We start from the raw sequence: 26,837 nt of genomic DNA on the forward strand, positions 1-26,837 counted from the left end.
CAGTGAAAAGCACTAAAGCAGGTGCCATCTATCTGGGGAAATAGGAAACAACAACAGAATAGAAAATTAGGGGGGACATAACATGCCATCTTTATTTTATATAATATTTGAATTATTTCAATGCTTCTACATATTAAAAATTAACTTTTTATCCTTTAAGGTAGTCCCATACTGTATGATATTCTTAAGCTAGATCTTTTATGGAGTAACCCTTTTGCCTCAAAACTTTGCAAAGAAAATAATTTCTGATAGGAAAATGTGATATTTAAAGAAAAGCAAAGGAAAAATAGTTTGTATAAGCAGACAATCAAAAACCTTCAGTAGAAAATTATTTTTGTGTAATAAACTGATAGAGGGCTTCTCCCTTTATTTCTACTTCATTTTATTCTTAGAAGTTTAACCCTGTAAATGACAAAGAAGAAATAGTACATTTAAGATCATATCACCCTATCTTCAAAGTTTAACCTTCAATAACTTCTAAAATTGGATAGAGATGATTTCATGCATTTGTAATTTTCTTGATGGTTCCGTGAAAATTAGAAGCAACATGACTATATCATATTTCTTGACACTTTCTCTTTGACTATATGACTATAAAACTAATAATTTGTTTTTCTATATATTCATCCTTTGGATGACAAATTTTTTTGGCGTATATGAAAAATTCAGTAATGGAATTTCTACTTAGCAACTCTTACCCAGCTCCTACCACGTCCCGGGTACTGCCCGAAATATTGAGGGTTCAGCAACGAACAATACCAAGTCCTGTCCTGGGGACCTTGTATTCTGGTGAGACCCAGAGGCACTAGACAAGTAAACAAATGAATAGGCTCAAGAAAAAAAAAAAGTGTTATCTAACTAGAATAAATTAAGATAAAAAAGAGTAATGCGGTGAGCGTTGGGGCTTATAATGGAATGGTCAGGGAAGAATTCTCTGAGAGAATGACATTTAAGAAAACCATGCAGTGATCTTAAGGGAGAGAACTAAAGTAGAGGCAATGGCAAAGGCGGAGTTCCCGAGGTGGTAAAATTGTGGCATAATGGAGTGACAGGACACATGCAGCAGACTAGGATTAGATGAAGCGGGTGGAATATCTTGCATCTGATAGATAACTGCTAATGTACATTGTTTTTATTAGTTAAATGTGGGATGGTTGAGACCATTTTAGAATAACCCCACAGCATTATCTGTGACTTCTAAAATGTTTGTTTATACAAAAATGCCCCAGCAATGAAAAGTGTAATTGATTGTTTCAGCTGAGTAATACCTTAGCTTTTTTTAACCCCATAGCTCTTGGCATGCTTCTTGGTACAGAAGGTAATCAATAAATATTCGTTGATTAGGAAATATCAGAAACACGCTGCAGGTCAGAAACCAAGGGGTATTTAAGAAGACATACTTAGGATAATGTTTGCTGTGTCATAACTAAATTTATTTTATACTATTGATCTTAAAATATTATTTTAAAATTTAATACACTTTGTAGACTTCTCCTGTTCACTTTGAGCATATAGCTGCCAAAAACAGTTTGCAATATATTTACTATTTCTATAAGAAATAATGCCACTGCTCAGAATCTTTGGCCACTTACGCAAGTGGTCTTCCAGGACAATGAAGTTTCATTTAAACAGTTTTCACAGGACAAAAATGTTCTAAATAATATCAAAACATCAGTATAAAATTATACATTTCTCTTAGGAGATTTATTGTATCTTACATGGTTTATTGTAATCAGTCCAATCTTGCATGTGATTTAAAAAGTTTGAAAAACCACATGAATGATAAACATCACGAATTTTTTAAGAGGTTGTTTCACATATGGGGATAAAGTCTAACACGTCTTATATTATCCCTGAATCACATAATTAGAGCAAAAAGAATTGCCATACCAGTTTACTCATAAGCATAATTACAAGAAAACTTGATTATCCCCTTTAATGTCATTTTCCCCACTTAATTGTGTGCTCCTGGGTGAATGTGACCCTTTGAGTCCACACTTCAGGAAGTAACTGCTAGTTAACATGCAAAACTGGAGGCTGAGCAGGAGAATCTACCATTCCTCTTCAGAAGATTTAATTTGTGTACCCGGAGTGGCCCTGCAGGGAAAATGTTTTAAAAGTTACATCTCCCAGCAGAGCGTCTGGAAGTTCCTGCAGCGGGTTTTACAATGGTCTTGGGGCCCAGGCTGTCAATCACCACTAGGCTCCTCCTTTCACCTCACCCCTTTTCAAGGGCTGTATTAAAAAAATCAACAATTTTCTACTAAAGGAATTGAAGCTGCTATATTTAGGTTGCAGTCAGACACCTAAATATATTGCATTTTTCCCAAACTATTCAAGGTTTCATACTCAGTTTTTGGAAAGAATTTGCAAATATCCCTTGACTTGTACTTGGGTGGGAATGAAACAAAATAACCTTTTGTTTCTAACTTAAATACTGGCTGTATCTAGATCTTTTTCTCCACCTGAGTTGGAGAAAATAAAGACAACAATGAACCTTAAACACAGACTTTGGTTTTTTGGATGGGGCTTCCTGTTTGAGTTGACCAAAGGCATTCAAAATTTTCTTTTGTTAGACTGAGGGGTACAATTTCTTCTTAGAAATAGTTGAGTTATAGTTTACATACTCAAATACAAAATTGCAAAAGAAACCAAGTCATTACTATGGATTGTTTCCCTATTATGTTATGTTTTGTAGCTAAAACTGGTAAAAACAGATGGTCCCTTTTCGGGATTGCAACTTTTCTTTCTCCAAAGAGCATTCTGTGGATACAATTCCATATCTTCAAGGAAACAGGAGTGTTTCCCTAGGGAAAAAAATCCAGAGTTTCTAAAAGATTCTGTCAAACCAGAAGCAAAGCCTGGTAAAGCAATAGTTCTTAGAAAGGCTATGAACTTTAGTTAAATATATATAGTCCCGCTCTCCAATCTATTTTTATGAATCAAACTATAGTTGTGAGGGTATTTTATCCAGTTATTCCAACACGGCAAGAGCCAAATAGGTGAATCTGTGTTTCAATTATCTTTGTAAACATGAACCTTAGTAATGTAACATTATGATGATGCAAATATATTCACAAATTACTACTTTTGTGTATATAGTGGAACTATCATGAATTTATGCAACTATACTAATGTACATATTAAGAGAAAATAAATTCATTACAGGTTATGCCAGCAATGTTATTGCAGTGGACACTATATTAATCATTAATAATCATCCACTTTAGAGGCTTCTACCAAATAGAGTAACACCTAGGTTGCTATCCCAATAAATAAAACAGATTTAGAAGAATTTATGTGGATCCACATGTAATATCTTCTGCAATGATTAAAGAGCAAAGGGACAAAGAGAAAAAGGACTGTTATTAAAAACAATAATTAACATGTTGCTTCCATCTTTGCTGGGTGATTTATTTTATTTCACCTCTCTGACCTCTAGTCACTGCAGCAGAAGACGCCTTCTCAAATTTTCCTTCTATGCCCTGCCGCCTGCCTTACTCTGGGAATATAAAAGGACTGACTTTTTCCCTTGATACAGGACAACAGATTAATGAATTTAAGTGCCTGCGTCATAAAACTTGTCATCCCTCATATAGTGTTTTAAGTGCAGTATCAACTATGGCTAGCTGTTACTCTTCAGGGGGTCCTGTGAGTCCAGTTTCTTATGTAAGTTAATACAAAAGCTGTTCCAACAGTATCACATGCTGTTTGTTTCAAAGTCTAAAAGGAATGCTCTATTTCTTTTTTTCCTTGTTTTTTTTTTTTTTGAGGAAGATTAGCCCTGAGCTAACATCTGCTGCCAATCTTCCTCTTTTTGCTGAGGAAGACTGGTCCTGAGCTACACCCATGTCCATCTTCCCTATTTTATATGTGGGACACCTGCCACAGCATGGCTTGATAAGTGGTGCACAGGTCTGCACCAGGAATCTGAACCAGTGAACCCTGGGCTGCCAAAGTGGAACACGTGAACTTAACTGCCACGCCACCGAGCTGGCCCTGAAATACCCTATTTCTTGATTTGGTAAATGGAAAGAGTAGAGTGGCAGTGTGCTGAGTTACATGTTAACAAACAGATTATTGGTCCAACCAGGGATGAAGGGCATTGGGGAAGAAAGCACAGCGTGTATTTTCAAGTGTGTTGAAACAGAGATTCACCTATATCTATTTTGTTCTTATGTATAAATATTTCTCAAATGTGAAGTTACAAGACAATATATTTCATTTCACTTAGAAGGTTTACAAATTAGTTTGAAAAAGATGACTCCATAGCTCCTTAAGGTCTAGGATCACATCTTACCCATTTCCGTATTGCATCTTTCCTCTCGTCTCTCCCACTCACCACACTCCATTGCCTGGCATTAGGCCATTCTAACAGGGAATGTTTGTCCAGTAAACATTTAATGAGACTCATAAATTTATCAGACTCCTTAAAAGAATTTCCTTCATCTTTTAAAATTATGTATGAATTTCTTTGTTCAGTTCATCACAACAAAAGAAAGTAGACTAGTGGGGGAAGAGAAGTATACTCTTCTAGAAAAAGGATGGGCCAGAGCAGCTTGATTTAAATGGACTGAAGAGTAGCAGTTTAGCAGTTGACAGATTGGTTTTTAAAAGCATTTGAATGTCCTTTAATTCTCAAATTGGATCACCCATCATTGTGGGTTTTTTAGGAAGTAACATTATCAGCACGGGCTTCATTGAAATGTAAATAAAGATAGTGAAAGTGCTTTATTTAGAGAAGGTTGTTTAGAAAAAAATAAGTTGACAGGCAGAGGTAAAGATCTCTGAAGTTATAATCATTTCAGGAGAATAAGTGCTGTGTGTCTGTGTGTCTGTGTGTCTGTGTGTCTGTGTGTGGGTCTGTATGTGTGTGTAGTGTTATGTGTGTGAATTACCCAATTGAATGACTACATTAATTGCATATGTGTGTCAAATTACAATTGCTGAAAGATTGGGTGGAAAAGATACTGTCATCTTTTAATTAAATCTTATATTTCCCAATTTAACAGGGAAAGTGACAAGAAAAATTATAAAAATTATAATTTTATAAAACAATTTTTTAAATTATAATTTTACAAAAATTATTAAAAACTATAAAACTCTAAGCTCTACTCAGGCTTTTCATTGTCTGGCCACATTGACCATTGAGCCACACCACCCTCCCTCTCCCCAACACCTTTTATCTTCACCCTCAGCTCCTGCTCGTTCCAAGGTCACTGTGCTAAAATAAACTAAAAATGTACATCAAAATTAAATTTAAAAAGCTCTGAATAAAGGCCTTCCATTTGATTTATATGTGAATTTGTTCCTTACTTTCTTCTTGTTTATCTAATGGATTTGAACTCAATCAGAGTGAATTTCAGATCCCAGCTACCACTTACCCAGTATGTGAATTAGCTATAACCTTCAATATTCTCATATACGAAATGGCAGTATCACCATGTACCTCATAAATTCATCAAGGTGATCTTGTGGGATGCTGGGCATTTTTTATTCTTATATATATATTCTTGAGCTTTGTTCTGGGATGCTGTTAAGTTACTTAGAAACCATTTGGCTCTTTCAGGTCTGCTTTTAAGATTTATTAGGTAGGACTAGAGCTAAATATCTCCCCAGTACTGAAGCAAAACGCTTCTTTGTGCTCTAATATACCCAGTATCCCGGAATCTTGAAACTTTTCAGTCAGGCTTCTGGGACAGGCACTATCCCCAGCCTTGTGTGAATGCCTTTTCCTGTTCCCTCTAATCATCTCAGGTGGTTCTTTCCAGGCCTCCTCATAGTTTCCTCATGCACATGTGCCAGTCAGCACTCAGCCTAACACTGGAGAGGGTTGCTCTGCAGACCTCCAGGATTTTCTCTGAGCGACTCTCTGCCCCTGTACTCTGCCTTGCAAACTCAAGCTGCCTTTCTTTCCCTGGCCTCTCAGCTCCATCTTCTCAGACTTGGGAGTCAGCCATGCTCTGTCTGGGTTCCCTCTCTCCGTGCAGTAGGCTAGAAACTGTCTAGGCAGGTAAGTATGTCACAGCAGTCTTCTGTGGCTCCCTCATTAGTTCCCTGACTCTCAGTGATTATCATCATTTGTTGCCTGATGTACAGTGTCTTACAAACCATTGTTTCCTATATCTTGTCTATTTTTGGGGGGTGTTTTAAGCAGGAGAGGAAACCTAGTCCCTGGCACTCCATTGTGACTGGCACTGGGAGCTTTTTCTATCATTTTCTTTTAATTGTCAACAGATTTAACCAGAAGATATGTGATTATAATGATAATGCCATTCTTTTTAAAATTTATAGTTAGCCCTTCCTCCTATAAAGATAAAGGTTGACAGTGTGTTTGCAGGAGATCTGAATTATAGTCCTACTTGATCCACAGATTTCATGTGAAGGCTTAGACAAGTCCCTTAATTTCTCAAGCCTTCTCTTTTCTAATCTGTGGGAGACATTGATCTACACAAGCTTTACATTGTCTTTCAGAAATGTATTGATAATCACTAATATTTTCTTTAGAAACTGAGAAAAGCTATTGAATTTGAGAATGAATTTATTTTCAACATCCAGTCTTTCTGAAATCTGAAAGATTCTTTGTGACTCAGTACTCACCAGTAAACCCAACAGCAAAACTGAAATTCTTCCTCTGACGTGCATGGCAATGCGACACTGAAATGACTTAACACCGTTCTCTCTTCAGATATTGAGCATTACGCTTTAGTTTTTGCTTCATATCTCTTTGGTTTATTCCTTCATATTCTGGAGACTCCATCTCCCTACTTCAACATTACAGTGTGTTACTATGTAAATATATCATGAAACCCTGCTGCAAGGTGACAAGCCACATCAGAAGAAAACACCAAGGGCCTACAAGACAAAGATCTCATACACGAATATCCAAAATAATGCCAATAATGACACTGAAAATGAAATAAACTCACACAACAGTCAGAAATTTTATCTTTAGTGCTTCGAGAAGAGGCTCGCTGCCACAGGCAGAAGGCATTAATTTCATATGCCGTGTTAGGAATTTCCATTTCTCCTTGAATAAAATGTTAGTTTCAAAAATTGTCCTTAGAGTAGAAAGACTCTCAGTGATTTATTAAACTTTCTTCTCTCCTTTACCTTAAGAAATCCACTAATTTTGCACTGCATTTGGCAGGCAGGAAGCTGGGCCAATGTGCTGTCAATTCTACCAGAAGTGTGCTTTTGGTTTATTTAGCGTTTGCAAAATGAAAAACAGTAGACTGCATTTTGTGGGTGATTCAAACAAGCATTTAGTCCTTTTCATTTATGAGCTAGAATATAATTAAAGAATCAAAATCCATACACAAAGTAGATAAGTATCTATCAATGTCAGGCAACAAATTGTAAGCACCAAATGTGGTTAATTAAGAATCAATGAGACTATCTGGTATAATTCTTGAGAGAGTTCAGTCACAACCATTGGGAAAAGTTTTGCTCTGACTATTCAGCTATGGAAATAATGATTCATTAATTCATTTATTTAGATATTTACTAAGTGTATAATATAAGCCCCAAACTGAGTGCAAATAGTCTTGAGTAGTACTGTCCAATAGAACTTTCTGTAGTGATGGAAATGTTCTTTACCTAAAGTGTCCAATGTGATAGTGGCTAGCTGCATGAGGAAATTTCAGTGTTAACTAATTAAAATTAAATAAAATTAAAAATTCAATTCCTCAGTTGTAATACATTTCAAGTACTCATAGCCACATGTATTGGATAATATAGGTTTAGAAGGAAAAGACAGACAAGTATACAAAAAAATTACAATTTGTTGTAAGTTTTATGACATAGTTCTGGGGGAGCAAGAAAAGCAATGCCTTATGTTCCCTGGAATACATTAGAAGTTGTGTTTGAAACAAGTTTTAAGTATATTTAATATTTGCCAGAAAAAGAAATAGCAAATGAGCATCCTAATCGGTGGAAATGGCAAGAAGAAGAGCATGAGGGCATGGTGTATTGAGGAACAGAAAGGAGAGCAAGGAGTGGGGAAGTTGTGGGAGATGATGGACAGGAAGGAGGGGCTCAAATTTGCATTTTACAAAAAAATTCCTCTGCCATTAGTTTGTCAATCATGGCATCATCGGTATTATGGACTTGGTAATTTCATGTTGGGGGTGGGGTTGGGAGCTGTCCTGTGCATTGTAAGATGTTTATCAGCATTCCTGGCTTCTACCAACTGAATGCCAGTGTAGGTGGCTCAGTTGTGACAATCAAAGATGATACTAGACGTTGTCAAATGTCTCCTGGGAGACAAAGTTGCCCCAGTTAAGAACCGCCATTGTGAAAATGACCTGCCATGACATGGGATTGAAAGCAAGGAGTTCACTACATGTGTCTGTGTGTGAGATGAGGAGGGCCTGAAATAAGGCACTGGGAGAGTGGAGGCGTACGACAGCTGAGCAGGATTGGAGAAGACAGAGATGGGAATAGGAGAACAAGTTCTAAGGACTGCATGGAACGTGGAGTGTCTTACAGAAACGGAAAGTGCAGAAGAAGGATCAAGTTTGAGGAAAAGATGAATTTGGCTTCGAACGTGCTGACTTGTGGTATCTGTGGAATATCCAAATGGAGATAGATGTTCTATGGGTGGTTGGAAATAAAGATGTGGAATTCAAAAGAGAGGTATGCATTGGTCATGTAAGTTTGGGTGTCATAAGCATCTAACAGTTAATAGTTGAAATCATGGGAATGTTTTTTTCTGCTCTGATCAATCTAGACTTAATGACAATGTCATTATTTCCATCTGATCTCCAAATACAGCACTATTCAGTCCATTCAATACATCGCACCAGTTCTGTTTTTGTTTTTGTTTTTTTTCCTAATTTCATGTACAATCAAGGACTTTGACGTCCAGCTCCACTGGTATATTTACTTTCAGTACTTCTGCCTGGGGGTTTTTGATCTCACTCTTCTCTTTTCCTGGATTCCCTTTCTTCTATAGCACAGCTTGTCCCCACAAATCCTTTTGCCATTAACTCAAAGGTCATATTCCTAGTAAGAACTTCCTCGACCAGGCTATTTACATTTCAAAACTCTTTCTCCCAAACATTCCTTGTCGATGATTGTTTTATTTTCCGTAACTCTTATTAACATTTAACATACCACATATATAGTGATTTGTATAACTTATTGCATGATTCTTGCCAGAAATATGCAAGTTCCATGATGCCAGGACTTCTGCCTGTTTTTTTCACTCCTGTATATCCACCACTTAAATCAGTGCCTAACACCTCATAGGCTCAATCAATAATTCTTGGATGAATGAAGTAATAGGTTTCCTACTGGTCAGGACAAGTTTGCCTGGGTTCAGTCAAACTCTTGCTTAGACTTATGGCACAAACTAGAAAACCACAGAAAAGTAATGTTCACTTATTTTCCAGGGTCTCAGAGACACAATTTCACATTTGGAAGTAACTGTTTGACTTGCTGAGACTACTGGCTTTCAAATATCCTTTTTTTTTTTTTTTTTTTGGTGAGGAAGATTGTCCCTGAGCTAACATCTATTGCCAATCCTCCTCTTTTTTTCCCCTTGAGGAAGATTGTCACTGAGCTAACATCTGTGCCAATCTTCCTGTATTTTGTGTGTAGGATGCTGCCATAGCATGGCTTGATGAGTGGTGTGCAGGTCTGTGCCTGAGATCTGAATCCGCAGACCCCGGGCTGATGAAGTGAAGCACACGAACTTAACCACTATGCCACTGGGCTGGCCTCTCAAACACCTTTTTAACATATCAGTATTTATGTTCAAAACACGTAACTTTTTTACATCATATATAAAATTCACGTTTCTCAATATGAGCTCCACAACCTCTTAAGGATTTTTACACATTGTTAACCGCATCATAAATTCACCACGTTGCCCATCATGAAATATGTTAATCTCTGCTTTTGTGCTCTGACATCGAGCCACTTTCACTCTTGGTGATGCCCTCCCACCTTCTCTTCACTAAGATGTGTTCATGATCTTAATCTATTTAAAACGTTATCATTTCTAGAAAGCAGCATTCACTTGATGGAACTATCCTAGCTCTGCATTCCTAAAAGGAATGTCTGATCCCACAGGCCTGGGTTAGGTGTTCAGTTTGTACCCTAAATAACCCTTTACCTACTTCTGGCATTTGACTTTGCATTGTAACTGCCTGATTATCCTTCTCTCTCCAACAATGAACTATGAGCTCCTTTTGAGCCTGTATCCATTGTGTCTCTTGCTCCTGGCCCCAAGCCAGGGACACAGTACAGCTCCGTAAATATTTGTGCCTTTATAATCAGTGTCTTCGTCTATTTCTAATTCTTCTTCTGCCTTATAAATTTAAACGCCTGCTTGCTCAGTTTGCTCTTTGCTAATACATATTTGTTGATATTCTGTCACAGTACCATTACTTCTTTCAGGATGTTCTATCTCAATAACAGAATGTGCTCTTTAAGCACTTAAGTGGTACTTCGTGGCTTCCATTCTCCAAAGCATCTAAGGCAGGGTGTGAAAACTATTTTTTTTGTTAAGAGCTTTAGAACTTGGATGCTTGAGTCAGATTGGCTGCATTTGAATCGTGGGTCTATGTTTTACTAACAAAATGACTTTGGACAAGTTGTATAACATTGTAAGTCTCGATTTTCTCATCTGATTAGTAGAATAGTATAATCTAATCGTAGAGATGAAGGATTGAATGAGATAAGTATACAGCACTTTGAATAAGTGATTGTGATTACATCTTGGAGTTTTATGTACTCTAGATGATAAGGAATGATTTCGAGATGTCCAGCTCCCTGTTCCTGGGGCATGATTGGTGATACAAGTTATTAATGCCTAACAGATTGACAATGGCAGAGGGAAGAAGCATACACTGACAAAAGCAACCTTATCTACATCTTTCCAATGCTTTTATTCCCTCCTTTAGCTTTGCACTCCTGAGCATTCCCAAATTTTACTTTCTCTTTCCATTCTAATTCCACAATTTCTTTGCCTCATTTGTACCGTTAGTGTACTAAGGAAGTACTGTAATGAGCTAATGCTTAATGCTGTACAGGCCTGTCCTAAGAGACACACTAATGTATCAGTACCAAAAATGTTTGAAATACTAATTTTCCTTTTAATGAGCCTAAACATTTTATTATATTTATACCTTAATACCAAGTTGCAGGTCATTACCCTCACATATTGAAAGCAGCTGATATTTCCAGGGCTGAATGTTTCTGCCATTTGCCTGATGACCCCTCTTCCTTATCCATTTTACGCAGTAGAATTTTAGGGAGTGAAAATTAGATCACTTGACAGGTATTGTGAATGATGTTTTGATTGCACTATTCAAAAATATTTTTCAGATTCTAACAATTAATATATGCTAGTTCCATGAAATTTGAATTTTGAAAATGTGAAAAGGAGCAAATAAAATAAAAATGATTCATCCCTCCACTAGAGATAATCATTTCTGCTTTGATTTCGTTCCTACCAATCTTATTTTCAACATATGCTTTGTGTGTGTGTATCACACAGTGAACACAGTTTTGGCTGCTACTTCTTTCAACGAACTACATATGAATGTTTCTCTTGTATTATAATATTTGGAAATGCCATTATAATAGTTAAAATAATAGTTGTTATATAGTTATATGTTATAGTTTTATATATGTATGAATATATACATGTGCATCTATCTATGTATCAAGAATTAATTTCTTGTATTCCTACTGCCCCATCTTATAAATAATATTGAACACCTTTATGACAAATACTGGTCTGAGTTATTGACTATTTAATTCATCTTAATGGGGAATATATTCAATATATTTAAAAATTTATGATATTATGCTGTATTATTTTCAAGAAATAGAATGTAATATATTGGTCAAGATCTCAGGCTCTGAAGTCTATGACCTATGTTTCAATCCTCGCTGTAAATCATTATACCTAGGTAATTTCAGGAAAGTCATTTGAGCTTTTAAAATGTTATTTTCCTCATCTGTAAAATGAGATTATTGTATATAATGAAATAATACTATGAATAGTATTGAGCATATTTCATGGCAATAAAAACTGTTAATTTTAGCTTTTACTTTGTGTGCCCACCAGAAATGCAAGTCTATTTGTTTTTTGTTCCCTTGTCAATATCAATATCGTTATTAAAAAATATCCTAATTTGATAGAAAAAAAGATAGTAGGACAGGTTTTAAGTAAAAAAGCCAAACTTAAACTAACTTAAGTAAAATTAGGATGTTCATTGGCTCACAAAAATGAACTTCAGACAGAGCAGGTGGCATCTGTCATTTAGATTTGGCTGGAGCCAAGATTCAAATGCCCCCAGACTTCCTGAATATTCTTAATCTTATTAATTTCTTCACTGTGCTGGACCTGGACATTAGAACTAAGATTACATATGTTTACGTAAATTACATGCCTCTTCTTTTAAATTTTATTTTTCCTTTATCTACCCAAAGCCCCCCACTACATAGTTGTATATGTTTTTAGTTGTGGGTCGTTCTAGTTCTAGTTGTGGCATGCAGGATGCTGTCCCAGCATGGCCAGATGAGTGGCACCATGTCCGTGCCCAGGATCCGAACCGGCGAAACCCTGGGCTGGCAAAGCAGTGCGTGCAAATTCAACCACTGGACCATGGGCTGGCCCCTAAATTACATGCCTTTTGACACCTTTTAATCAAAGAGGAAAGAGCTTATCTCTCCCAATATTAGTTTTGAAAAATATAGGGAAGTATTCTTATTGTTTCTATTTGAGCCAGACACCCATGGCTTAACATCTCCTCTGTCCATGGAGATAGGTTTCCATGAGGAGATCAGCTACAGTGTAGGGGATAAGAGGCAGTTCTTTAAATATCACAAAACATGGCCACTAGAGCAGCGTTGGCAGGAGAGTCAAGCTAACTTGATCTACTCCATAGATAACATTAACGTTTTAACTTGCTTAACTCAACTATATTACTGGAGTTGGTAAAAAGGTTTTCAATCATGTTCTAGTCTTTTCTTCTGTCTACGGCTCACTTGAAGAGCAATTTTTATATTGGTTTAGTGTTTTTCCTCTTAATTTTTTATAGTTCATGATATTTATGGCAGTTTTTTCAAAGTTCATATAGTTAATTTTAAAATTTATATTGTCCTGAAAACTCCGTTCTGCTGAAGAATTCACAATTAGCATCAAGTCCTTCATAGAATTTTCGTGTGGTTTCTTTAATCTCTACCATATTTTTAATTGTCCCTCCTTCACTTCACAATATTGTTTAATTCTGACTTTTTTCTTTGTCACTATTTTGTCACTGTTTATTTTTTCTTATTTTTGACAAATCTTCAATTTGTCTGTCTGCGTATTCTTTTCAAAGACCAGCTTTTGATTTTGTTGATCTTTTTATTTATTATTTTAATAGTCTTAATTTTGTTATCTATACAAATTTCCATCATATTTTAATTATTTCTTTCTACCTTTTTAATTTCCTCTCTAGTAAAGAATAACATCTTCAGTTGGGTTTTTAACATATTTCTTTTATATCTTAAATAAAACGCACATAAAACCAGGAATTTCCAGTAATGATGACTTCAGCTTCAGTCAACAAATATATGAATTCCTTCATTTGAATTAATTCTAAACTTATCATTTATGTTGTGATATTTTTCTTTCAGCTTCCAAACTTTTTTTTAAACTTTAGTGTAATTTTTAGTTTTTAATTTAATTGCACCATTGTGAAAGAATGTGAGCTTATGACATTTCTTCTTTGACATTTCTTGAGACTTATTTTGTGGCTTATTATGTGCATTTTTATAAATATTTCACATACATTTGATGATATTATATATTATGTATTGGACAAATATTGATTTCTGCTTTAGATCGAGCTTTTTTTGGTTTAAATTTTGCTTGCTTTGTATGATCTGTGATACATAAACATGTATTAAAATCTTGCCTCATTTGGGAAAATTATAATTTATCTTTATAGTTATGCAAATTTTGTTTTATATTTTCAGACTTTATTTTTAGTTACATAAAAATTTCTGACTGTTATATCTTGTTAGAATATTCCTTCTGTTATTCTCCAGCAATTAGCTCTAGTAATGACTTTTTTCACTTAAATTTCTTTCTTTCTGACATTGATACTACTCTACTAGCTTGTTATTAATTTAATATTTAGTAATTCAATTCCTTTATTTTCACTCTGAGTATTTTATTTATTTTTGTTATTACTGTTGTTTGTTTATAATGTTTGTCTTGTAAGTTGCACATAGTTATATTCTTTATTTTTTAAATCATTTTAGTTGTCTCTTACTTTTAAGCACTAAGCATATCCCATTTGTGTGTTTGTGTGTATGTGTGATTATTTATACACTGGGAGTTATTGCTGTCACAACTTACTGTGTTTTCCATTAATTTTTTTCTTACTTCTTTTTAACTTATTTTGTTGTTTTTTTTAAATTAAGAATAAGCTTAAAGTTAGACTGGGGTTAGAGTTAGGATTTGGTTTGGGCATTTTCTCTTTTATGGCCAATACCTATTCTCACCATTATATCTTCTGACAATACAACTATTAATAGTTGTGGTAAAATATAATTATTAATAGTTTTCTTCATAAGGTATTTAGATTTAAACTTTTTAAATCAGAATGTCTGAAAATACATTTACTCCAGAGTCATATTCAGCTAAGTAAACAAATTTAGGTTGAACATTATTAGGTTGACATTATTCCAGTGGTTCTAACATCTGTTTTTGTTATCAATATAATTGTCATTCTTTTATAGATAATCTATAATTTTTGTAATGTAGATACATTTTTTTCATCCGTAATAGTCCATACTTTTCATTACATTGTGTCTAGGTGTGATTTTATTTTTATACATCATGCTCAATACTTGAACTGCACTATTATTATATTATATGTCTTTTTCTGATTCTGGAAAAGTTTCAGCCATTACACCTTGAAATACTGCTTTTCTGCCTGTCTATCTATTCTTTTCTTTTGTAATACTTATTAGACACATATTGGAATAACCAGCTCCATACACCCCCATGTCTCTTAACGGTCTGCATGCTTTCATTCTTTTATCTCTACATCTGTAGTTTAGCTGGGATTTCCCAGTGGAATCTTCCAATTCACTAACTCTCTTTTCAACTTTGTCTAGTCTAAAATACATCCTATCTACTGAGCCTTTTTTCTTTAATGTCTAACATTTCAGTTCTCTTGGTTTTTCTCAGATGACTTTAGACTGTTTTTGTTTTATTTCTTTTTTATAAACGAGTATTAGCTCTTCATTAAAATCTTGAGACATACTTATTTTAAAATCCTTTTCAGTCTTTCTGTAATTTTAATGTGCACAGATTAATTTCATCATCCAATTATTGACTATCTTTATTATCTTTAGATCTCCCTATATGTTATGGAAAAATTTTTGTAGCTTCTTTTGTGTAGTGTATGAGGAATGGTTCTCTCTTTTCTCTTCCTTTGTCTATCTTGTTCTCTATTTGTGCTTACTTCCCCATAGCTTTCAGTATTGTTGCTATTTCCTTTGTCCCAGGTCTCCCAGGTCAATAGCCCCAGTGTATCTCAGGATTAGTGCTACATTTATGATTCAGGAATCCTGCCTTCTGGTACTGAAAACCACAGATCCAGACACCGAAGTCTGTTACTTGTTTCAGGTCCAGGTTATGAGACTGTGTATAAACTTCAGATTCCTTAAAAATAGAACTTCATATAAATTGTAGCTTCTAACAGCATTAGCCAGCAACTTTTGTCAGTTTCATATTTTCAGGAAAACTTACACTATCCATGGTTTTAACAATAGGTTGACTTTTATATCCCATCTGACACAAAGTGCTTTTAGTGTCTGCTACCCTACAGAACCTGAGTAACTAGAACCTGCTTCTAAACCTGGAGCTGAGGTCTGAGGTCTGCAGTTTCATCCCTATTCTGTACTTTGTGTTTGTGTTTTTGTTTGGTTTTTTTTCTATAACAAGTATTCTTCCTATTGTTCTTTCATAAAATTCTTGGAGACCGTATACTTTTAAAAATAATTTTTTAACCCAACTTTGACTTTGAGACTTAGTGGTTAACACAGATCCTGGAGCCAAATACACTCAAATCCTGGCTCTTCCTCATTTAACTGCATGGGTCATGGGAAAGTTATTTAAGTTTCCTGTCATTCAATTTCCTCATCCATAAAATGGAAGTGATAAATGTAACCTATTCCACAGTATTTTTGTTTAATTTTGTTATTTAGGATTACTTGATATTTGTACATATATATATATATATACACACAAATGCTTGGAACCCTGAGTGGCATATAGTAATTACCCAGGTAGTGTTAACTGCTATTATTTTTTCATTGTCTCATTTTGTAACTCTAGACTATCTCGACCAGAAGTCCATCAATAAATTATTTAATTCCTCTAAAATTTATTTAGTTTCATATTGTGAGATAAGATTAATTTTTGACTCAGCATGTAATGGTGAGAATCAACTGTGATATTATTTATGGGTATACTATAAGATAAACTATAAGGTATTATGATTCTCCTGTATTTATTTTTAAAGTGTCATGAAATAAAAAGTAATATATTTGGCAATTAAGTCTGAATAATATATAACTGTTTTTTTGAATAATTTAGTTGCTTCCAGTTATTTTTTACATATAAAATATTAAAGGATTTTCCAAACAAGTTACTCATTATTACTCATTATAAAAAATATATGCAGAGCCTAATCTGCTTGGGTATTATCAGAGCCTAACTGACCTGGGAGAAGGGAAATACACAACTACAGCTGCCTCAAGCTTCCATGTGGGAGAAGGGAAATAGCCAACTCCCTAAGTTGTACACTTAGTACTTAAGTTACCGCTCTAGCCAACCTGTTACACCTAGGAAGGTAGAAAATACTGAGAAACATTTGTAAAGTGCATGGTCCAGATGCTCACTCACTAAAAGACTAAGACCTACTTATAAAACTTTAGAACACTTCCCCCATCCCACACTTCACAGCCATATTACTAAAGGCCTATTTACTGCAGTTCCTTTTACCCAGTACATCATATCCAGCTATCAAGAAAAAATTACAAGATGTACCAAAAGGCAAAGAACACAATTTGAAGTGACAGAGCAAGAGTCGGAACCAGACATGGCAGGAATGTTGGAATTATCAGACTGGGAAATTAAAACAACTGTGATTAATATGCTAAGGGCTGTAATGGATAAAGTAGACAGCATGATAAAAATGGATGGGCAATGTTAACAGAGAGATGAATATTTTAGATAGAAGCAAAAAGAAATACTAGAGATAAAAGCAATGTAACAGAGATGAAGAATGCTTTTGATGGGCTTATTAGTAGACTGGACACAGCTGAGGAAAGAATCTCTGAGATGGAGGATGTATTGATAAAATCTTCAAAAAACAAAACAGAGAACAAAGACTGAAAACAAGGAACAAAATATCCAAGGACTTTGAGACAACTATAAAAAGTGAAACACACATGTGATGGGAAGAAAGATAAGGAAGAGAGAAAGGAACAGAAGAAATACCTGAAACTATAATGAGTGAGAATTTCCTCAATTTAATGTCACACACCAAACCACAGGAAACACAGAAAATACCAAGCAGGATAAATTGCCAAAAAAACACAAGAGAGAAATCGACCTATGCATATCATTTTCAAACTACAGAATATCAAAGATAAAGAAAAAAAATCCTGAAAGAAGACAGAGGAAAAATACCCCACAAATATGGAGGAACAAAGAATTACATCTGACATCTCCTCAGAAACCATGAAAGGAAGAAGAAAGTGGAGTAAAATATTTATAGTTTTGAGAGAAAAAAAACGCCAACCTCAAAGTCTGTTCGCTGTACAATTATCCTCAAAAGTAAAAGAGAAATAGACTTTCTCAGATAAAAAAAAATTGAGGGAATTTGTTTCCAGCAGATCTGCCTTGAAAGCAAATTTGATAACCTAGATGAGATGGCCCCATTCCTTGAAAGACATAATTTGCCAAAACTCACACAAGAAATAGAAATCTAAGTAGGTCTCTACCTATTAAAGAAATTGAATCAATAATTAATACCCTTCTAAAACAAAAAGCACCAGGCCCAGAAGGGTTCACTGGTGAATTCTAAAAACCACAGACAGAACCATAGGAAGAAATTATACCAGTTCTCTACAATCTCTTTCAGAGAATAGCAACAATGTCTTAACTCATTCTATGAAGTCAGCATTACCCTATCACCAAAACCCAACAAAGACATTACAAGAAAAGAAAACTACAGACCAATATCTCTCTTCATGTAGATGCAAAAATTCTCAACAAAATATTAGTAAATTGAATCCAATAATGTATAAAAAGAAGTATACATTACGACAAAAAAGAAGTATACACCATGACCCAGGTGTGCAAGGCTGGTTCAACATTCAAAAATCAAATAATGTGATCCATCATATTGATAGGCTAAAGAAGAAAAATCACATGATCATATCTATAGATGCAGAAAATAACACCCATGCATGATAAAAATTCTCAGTAGATTAGCAATATAGAGGAAATTACTCAACTTGATAAAGAATATTTAAAAAGAAACCTACAGCTAATGCCATTCTTAATGGTGAGAAACTGGAAGCTTTCCCACTAAGATCAGGTACAAGGTAAGCATGTTCCCTCTCACCACTCCTTTATAACACTGTACTGGAATTTTTAGATAACGCAATAAGACAAGAAAAGGAAATAAGGTTATACAGATTAAGAAGGAAAAAATAAAACTATCTTTGTTCACAGATAATATGACTGTCTAAGAACTGATGAAAAAAAAACCTCCTGGAACTAATAAATGATTATAGCAAGGTTGCAAGATACAAGGTTAATACAAAAGTCAATTACTTTCCTATACAGCAGAAGGAAAAAGTGAAATTTGAAATTTAAAATTAATACCATTTACATTTGCACCCCTAAAAATGAAATACTTAGGTATGTCTAACAAAATATGTACAACATCTATATGAGGAAAACTATAAAACTATTATAAATGAAATCAAAGAAAAACTAAATTAATGGAGAGAGACTCCATGTTCATGGATAGAAAGACTCAATATTGTAAAGCTGTCAGTTCTTCTCAAATTGATCTACAGGTTCAATACAATCCCAATCAAAATCCAGGCCAGGTATTTTGTGGATATCAATAAACTGATTCTAAAGTTTATATGGAGAGGCAAAAGTCCCAGAATAGCCAATACAATATTGAAGAAGAACAAAGTCAGTGTTTGAGGACTGACACTACCTGACTTCAATACTTACTATTTTGTTGTTGGTGCTGTTGAGTAGATTCCAACTCCTAGTGACCCTGTGTACAGCAGAGTGGAACCCTCCGCAATCTTTTTGCACCATCCTCTCACCTTCTGGTGCAATATCAGGCAACACTTCACTGCCATTCACAGAGTTTTCATGGCCATTTTTTCAGAAGTGTATGACAAGTTCTTTCTTCCTAGTCTGTCATAGTCTGGAAGCTCTGCTGAAACCTGTCCACCATAGGTGACTTTGCTGGTATTTGAAATACCCCTGTCACAGCTTTCAGCATCACAGCAATACACAGCCACCAGAGTGTGACAGCTGACAGATGGTGGTGCGGTTCCATGACCAGGAAATAAACCTGGGCCATGGTGGTGAGAGTGCTGAATTTCAACCACTAGACCACCAAGGCTGGTCAGTACTTACTATAAAGCTACAGTAATCAAGACAGTGTGTTGGTGAAAGAATAGACAAATAGATCAATGGAACAGAATAGAGAGCCCAGAAATAGACCCTCACAAATACATGATTTTTGGCAACGGAGCAAAGGCAAAACAATGGAGCAAAGACAGTCTTTCGAAAAAATGGTGCTGGAACAACTGGACATCCACATGCGAAAAAATTAATCTAGAGAAAGACATTATATTCTTCACAAAAATTAACTCAAAATGGATCACAGACTTAAATGTAGGAGTAGAAAACTCCTATAAGATAACATAGGAGAAAACTGAGATGACCTAGTGTATGGCAATGACTTTTTAGATATGACACCAAAGACACAATCCATGAAAGAATTAATTGATGAGCTAAATTTCATTAAAATTAAAACTTTCTACTCTAGGAATACAGTGTCAGGAGAATGAGAAAATGAGCCACAGCCTAGGAGAAAATATTTGCAAAACGCACATTAGATAGAGGACTGTTATCCAAAATATGCAAAAACCTAAAAACTCAGCAATAAGAAAACAAACAACTCAATTAAAAAATGAGTCAAAAGACCCCTCACAGAGGAAGATATACAGATGGCAAATAACCATATGAAAAGATGCTCCACATCTCATGTCATGAGGGAAATGAAAATTAAAACAACAATGAGATACCACTACGTAGCAATTCCAAAGTCCAAAATCTGGAACACTGACAACAACAAACGCTGGTGCGGGTGTGGAGCAACAGGAACTTTCAATCTATGCTGGAGGGAATGCCAAATGGTACAGTCACTTTGCAAGATATTTTGGCAGTTTCTTACAAAACTAAACATGCTCTTACCATACCATCTAACAATCATGTTCCTTGGTATTTACCCAAAGGAATTAAAAACTTATGTCTGCACAAAAACCTGCACACAAATGTTTATAGCAGCTTTATTCATAATTGCCAAATCTTGGAAGCAACTAAGATGTCCTTCAGTAGATGAATAGATGAGTAAACTGTGGAACATCCAGACAATGGAATCTTATTCAGCTCTAAAAAGAAATGAGCTATTAAATCATGAAAAGACGTGGAGGAAACTTAAATGCATATTACTAAATGAAAGAAGCCAATCTGAAAATACTACATATGTATGATTCAAACTATATGGCATTCTGGAAAAAGCAAAATTATCGAGACAGTAAAAACATCGGTGATTACCAAGGGTTGGTTTGGGGGGGTGGGGAATGGATGAGCACAGAGGACGTTTGGGGCAGTGAAAATACTCTATCTTATACCACAGTAATGGATACATGACACTGTATATTTATCTAAACCCATAGAATGTACAACACCAAGAATGAACCATAATGTAAACTATGGACTTCAGGTGATTATGATGTGTCAATGTAGGTTCATCAATCATAATAAATGTACCACTGTGGTGGGGGAAGTTGTAAATGAGGGGGACTGTGTATGGGGGGGGGCAGGGCAGGAGGTAAGTGGAAAATCTCTGTATCTTCCCCTCAATTTTGCTGTGAACCTAAAATTGCCCTAAAAAAAGTCCCAAAACAGGGGCTGGCCCCGTGGCCCAGTGGTTAAGTTTGCGCGCTCCGCTGCAGGCGGCCCAGTGTTTCGTTGGTTCGAATCAGACCACGCTGAGGCAGCGTCCCACATGCCACAACTAGAAGGACCCACAACGAAGAACTTATAACTATGTACCGGGGGGCTTTGGGGAGAAAAAGGAAAAAAATAAAATCTTTAAAAAAAAAAAAGTCCCAAAACAAAATACAGGGCAGGTTTTTATAAACATATCTCCCCATTCAATCATTCTACATATGTATTATATACTTTTAATCAGCATAACCACAGTTTAGCATAAATTTTTCCATGTTTTACATTGTTTCTGTAACTGTTAGTTTTATGGCTTCATAATAATTCATTTAGGATATTTATTCATTCATACTGTAATTATCTATTGAAGATTTACTATGTGCTATTCAAGGTCACAGGAATGCACTGCTAAGCCAAAGCACCTGCATTTACAGAGTTTACAACATTCTCATGTGTGCATAGTTGATATATAATCATTCATTTAACTTTTTATTATGCTGTATAATTCTTTAAGAGAACATTGTATATATCCTGTTATTCAGGCTTGAAGATCCTTTGCAGGAAGAAGTAACGTCATGGACCAAAAAATATTTTGCTTACTTAGATGTTGTTCTGTAAATTGACTTTCCAAAAGAAGATGGGAAAATAAAGGTATATATATATATTGCCTAGTGAGTTGAACCAAGAAACTACTTAGCTGATTCATCAGGATGAAGGGTCAGGGTACAATCACGTTGGACCTGTTTTTCATCATAAATTAAGGCCCTCTGTATTTCTTCCTGACATGCAATATAAAGACATAAGGACTCTTGTATAAAATATTTTATTACTATATGACATTTTTTACCCTGCCAGAAATATTGCCTCTTAACCCTAAACTTATAGTAATGTCCAAGCTTGTAAAATCTGTTTTTGAAAATTAAATAAAGCCATAAAATATGTTTATATTAAAGAATACTATTGGCTTATGAAGATAGTATTTTACTTGTTCATTTAAATTATAAATGACCTCCTTAGCATCCTAATTTTCTCCTTTCCTTATTACAATATGTCAGTATGCTTGGAAGCTCTGTGCAGAGAGGTGGCGGTTCGGTCCGCTTGTCTCCCTGTGCTGTTGGTATCAAGCTGGCATGAAAGGTGCCTCTGGGAGTTTTCTGGATCCACAATGGCACAAGGTTTATTTCTTCCGTATTAGATTATTACAAATCTCACCTGTTTCCATTTTTTATTTTAAATAGTTCTACTTTAATCTTGATTAAAACTTTTTTCTAATTTTATAATAAATTTCAAAAGTAGCAATTTCAGTTTCAAAAGTATAACACTTCTATGAGTCTTGATACGTACTGCTACATATTTCTCCAGTATATTCCTAGCAGCCTAGGTGAAGCCAGTTTGATTTTATGTTGCGGTCCTCTAACTTGTAATTACCTTCATCTATACTGTTTTCTCACTACAGGATCTTTAAACTGGGAGTAGGAAGGATTAACAGAGGCAGTCAGGAGTCATGACTATTCGTTTTCATCTCCACTGTACCCTTTCTCCACTTGGCTAAATACCACTTACTTTATTTAACTATTTGCGTCTGTGATCACAAAAACATTTCTTTCTGAGCTGCAGTTCATTTAACAGTTCTATATTTGGAAAAAAATCCTTTTAAATCACATACTGTAGACATTGATTGCTCTCTATTCCCCTTATATTCATTTGTTCAATGATTTATTCAACGTCAAATGTCAAAAATGTTGCGGGAGCTATGCCAAGTGCTGAGGATTCAGTGTCTCAAAAAACAGTCACTTATGTGAATTTGAACTTCTGTGACAGTTTTCTACACAACTACATTCCCCTCCTTGGTATCAGCACTGGTACCAATGGACATAACCAGAATTACATTTTAGAGAGATTCCCCAAACTCTTGAGTGTTTACTTATTTTTAAGATTGCCACATAACTCCGTCTCTCTCTAAAAAACATTTTCTTTGAAATCTATCTTTCTTAGTTTAAGTGCCCAACTATACCTACTCTCTGTTTTCTTACTGACATAAGTACTAGATAAAAATATTTGCTTTTTCCCCCAGGTTGTCAGCTAATCCCTTTCCCACACCTCTCCATTCTCACATCCCTCAAAACTCAGACTCTGCAGTTTGGATTAAGAGAAGTTTAGTATCTTCTTCTTCTGTGGAAAGAGACTGGCAGACGGCCGTCCAGTTCACCTGAGATGGGAGGAGAGATACAGGGGCTTGAGGACATTCAAAGTTTTTGATTCTGGATTCTCTGCACCTTTTATCTCTTCCCTTTAACACAGTTACTCAGAAACACCAGTGTTAGAACTAACATTTACCTTAAGACTGCTGTGGGAGAACTTGGGCTGAAGTAAAACTTCTCGGTAAGCTCCAGTGAGGCATGCATCTTCTACTGGTGTAATAAATATTTTTTGAGCTCCAGGCACTCCTGTAGACACTGCGTTCTGCCTTGCTGGATAACTGGAAGTGTAGCTACATCATTCTTCCACTACTAACTATCTCTCAGTTATCAGATGTGAACACAAACTTATTTCTACCACTTAATAAGTTATTATATTTGTTTTACCATAATGCAGACTTTGTCATGGCTTCTAAGTTTCTTAGGAGATAGAAAAATCTGGCTAAACGATGTTAGGTATTTAAAATTATTTAAAATAGTATATACTATTTATTAATAAATAATTTAGCACAATTCTTGGCTCATTAAAAGCATTGAGTAAGTATTGTCTATTATTTTAATCTTATCAAACTGTTATACATTGGTCATTTGATAGCAGTAAAAGTTAAATGTAAAAATACTAGAACTATTTAAATATTCATTTTCACCTCCCCAAAATTATGAAAGTATTTTATCCTTTTAGTGTATTTCCTCAAATTTTATTCAGTGGTGAAAAGCATGCTTTAAAGTTGTCTTTAGTTCATAGAATCCAGACAAGAATAGTACATCAGGTCCATTATCCTCCTTTGATGAGAAGTGCATCCAAATTAAATTGTGATTAAAATTTATCTATTCTTTTCTCAAAATTGAAAAAGATCCCATTTTGTGACTTCTGAAAGATGTTTGAAAGCCTTATATCTGGAGAGAATTCTTTCTAATTTCTAACTTTAATATCCCTCCTAATCCTGAGAATTATTCTTTTCTCAAAATTAAATTCACTAATTCTTCACAATTCTTACATGTTTACGTATTTGAAAGCATTCCAGGTTCTTCATGTTCCTTTTAAGTAATAAAAAAGATTAAACATCCTGTTTATTAGATTGGGGGTAAAGGGGTTGTATTGCGCTGCCAGTGACAACAGTCACTGAATTTTAGAACGAATGGCATTTGTTGCATTATTGGTGTATTTAGGGAAAAACACAGTCCACTTGGAATGTAATGCAAGATGCACATTTTTTTATAGAAAGGATATAAATCAAGGGGTAAATGAGAAAAAATTGTGTGAGCCAGTTCAAAATGAGAAGAAGGAAAATTGTACAATAATCAAGTTATCTTCAACATTTTAGAATTTTTAGGAAGAAATGGGAGGATGATCTTTGACTTGGCAGTAAAAGGAATTAAGCTGAGCTGAAAGGGAAACTGTATATCTAATTGGAGACAGTATAATGACTTATCATAAACATTATATATGGGCCTGATGTGGTCAATACTCATATTCAATTGGTAAGCAGACACAGAAATTAAATGACAGAATGATGGGAATGAGTATAGATTACGTGTTGCTGGACAGTGGAAATCCCTTTTACTCACACTGTCTCCTGGTCTCTGGAGTGAAGTGGATGCTCAATAAACGTCTCCTGAGAGTCCAGCAGGAGAAGTGTAGACAGACCGTGAGCTCTGAACTGATGCTCCCCGGCTGCTACTGCCACACTGGGAAAACATGCGCCCTGTTCCCATATCACTGGAATCCATCCACTCTTCCTTTTGTTTTCCAACCCCTTTACCCAACTACCTGCTTCCTTATCCCCTACATGTTACCAAAATAGCCCCCATTATTTCTAATAATTTTGTCTAACAGAACACAAGAGGCATTGCTTCCTTGACATCAATTTCACCTGGCCCCGGGCATTCTACTTCTATGACAAAATCTCTTCTTTCCGTGTGTCCATTTGTTTTCCTACCTCTGTTTTTATTTTCACTCTATCTGAGGTATAAATTATCAATACTAACTCATTACAGGCATACAAAGTGAGGTGCACTTTCAGTGCAATATTTTCATGTGTATAGATAGTTTTTATGTGTAGATCACATATCTCATATGTATGATATGTGACATGTATATACAGACAAATTACATGGGGGTGTATATTTTTATTACATCTTCTCATATGATTAAAAGAATCAAAATGATTACCTGAAAAATCATCTTTCAAAATTTACTATAGGATTTTATATATTTAAATTATCATTTTATAACAATTTTGTGTCCAAGACAATAGTATAATGAATACTTTTTATTTTAAAGGAGTGGAATCTTGTGGATTTAAGAAAATTGTAACATAAATCTTTTTTGTCTGTGAGTTACCATATATATTCGTATATATGCAATATATGTATGTACATACATCTCTGTTTTTTTTAATACTTTAAAGGGTCACATAATAGCATCCTGCGATGCCTGCGGAGTTACAAAACTATGGGACTTCCGGAAGCTCTTACCGATTGTGTCCATTGATGTAGGTCCGAGTCCTGGCAATGAGGTGAACTTTGATCCATCAGGTAGGATCTTTTTGTTTAATGTTTCTGACCAAGCTAACAACTTTACATTTGTTCTGAAACTATTTTCTATTTCTACTTTAGTTTCTTGGTGTTTCCTCCTATGTAAATTTCTGTTCTTAATATTGCATCAGAATATATTACATTGTTATATTTTCTCATATTTTATATCATATCTTGGAAGCATTATATTTATCATATATGTAAAGGAAGGAATAATAGAGGAAATAAGTGTGTGTTAACATAGATAACACAAGTTGCTGGCTGTGGTGTGCAAAATTTAGAGTTTATGTCCCTTAGAATCACCATCCAAGGTAAGTAAATTGGATTTTTTGAAGGCAAAATGATTGAGAGTAGAGTAGAACAAAATTTTAGCAAAAATGAAATTGAAACATTTTGATGAAATATTTTAGTCATAATAATTTAATAAATTACCTCATGTTCTCTAGGTTTTGCAATTAATTTGAAATATATATTCATCTTGTTGCAATTACATGATCTTCATTCTGTAATGATATTATTTGATTGTGATTAGCATTTTTTTGCAATAATGTAAACATTATCAATCAGATAAAATATTTTATCTTTGCTGATCATGTTTAACACACACAATTCCAACTGTCCATTTAAAATGTTAAAATTATAGTTACATCTGTATCTTTAATGATAGCCTTTGCTAAATAAAGAATATATATCTCTTATTGGATAACATAACTTTCCTTTGCTAGTGTGATAAAGGTTTTAAACTTTTTTAAGTTTTGAGAATTTTTAAAATTTTTGAGATTTATTTGTGGTAGATGAAAGTTGTA

General features: G+C 34.8%; 1 protein-coding gene across 7 annotated transcripts in view; it reads left to right on the forward strand.

Annotated features, from left to right (window-relative positions):
• The window catches only part of SPAG16 (sperm associated antigen 16), a 1,020,255-nt gene that overhangs the window by 752,509 nt on the left and 240,909 nt on the right, over positions 1 to 26,837 (forward strand). For all 7 annotated transcript variants that reach the window (XM_070618199.1, XM_070618198.1, XM_070618200.1 and 4 more), the window contains one exon: positions 25,905 to 26,031. In XM_070618199.1, the coding sequence (XP_070474300.1) occupies positions 25,905 to 26,031 (127 nt within the window). The remainder of the gene's footprint in view (positions 1 to 25,904; positions 26,032 to 26,837) is intronic.

This window comes from Equus przewalskii, chromosome 5, assembly GCF_037783145.1.
Source record: "Equus przewalskii isolate Varuska chromosome 5, EquPr2, whole genome shotgun sequence".
NCBI lineage: Eukaryota > Metazoa > Chordata > Mammalia > Perissodactyla > Equidae > Equus > Equus przewalskii.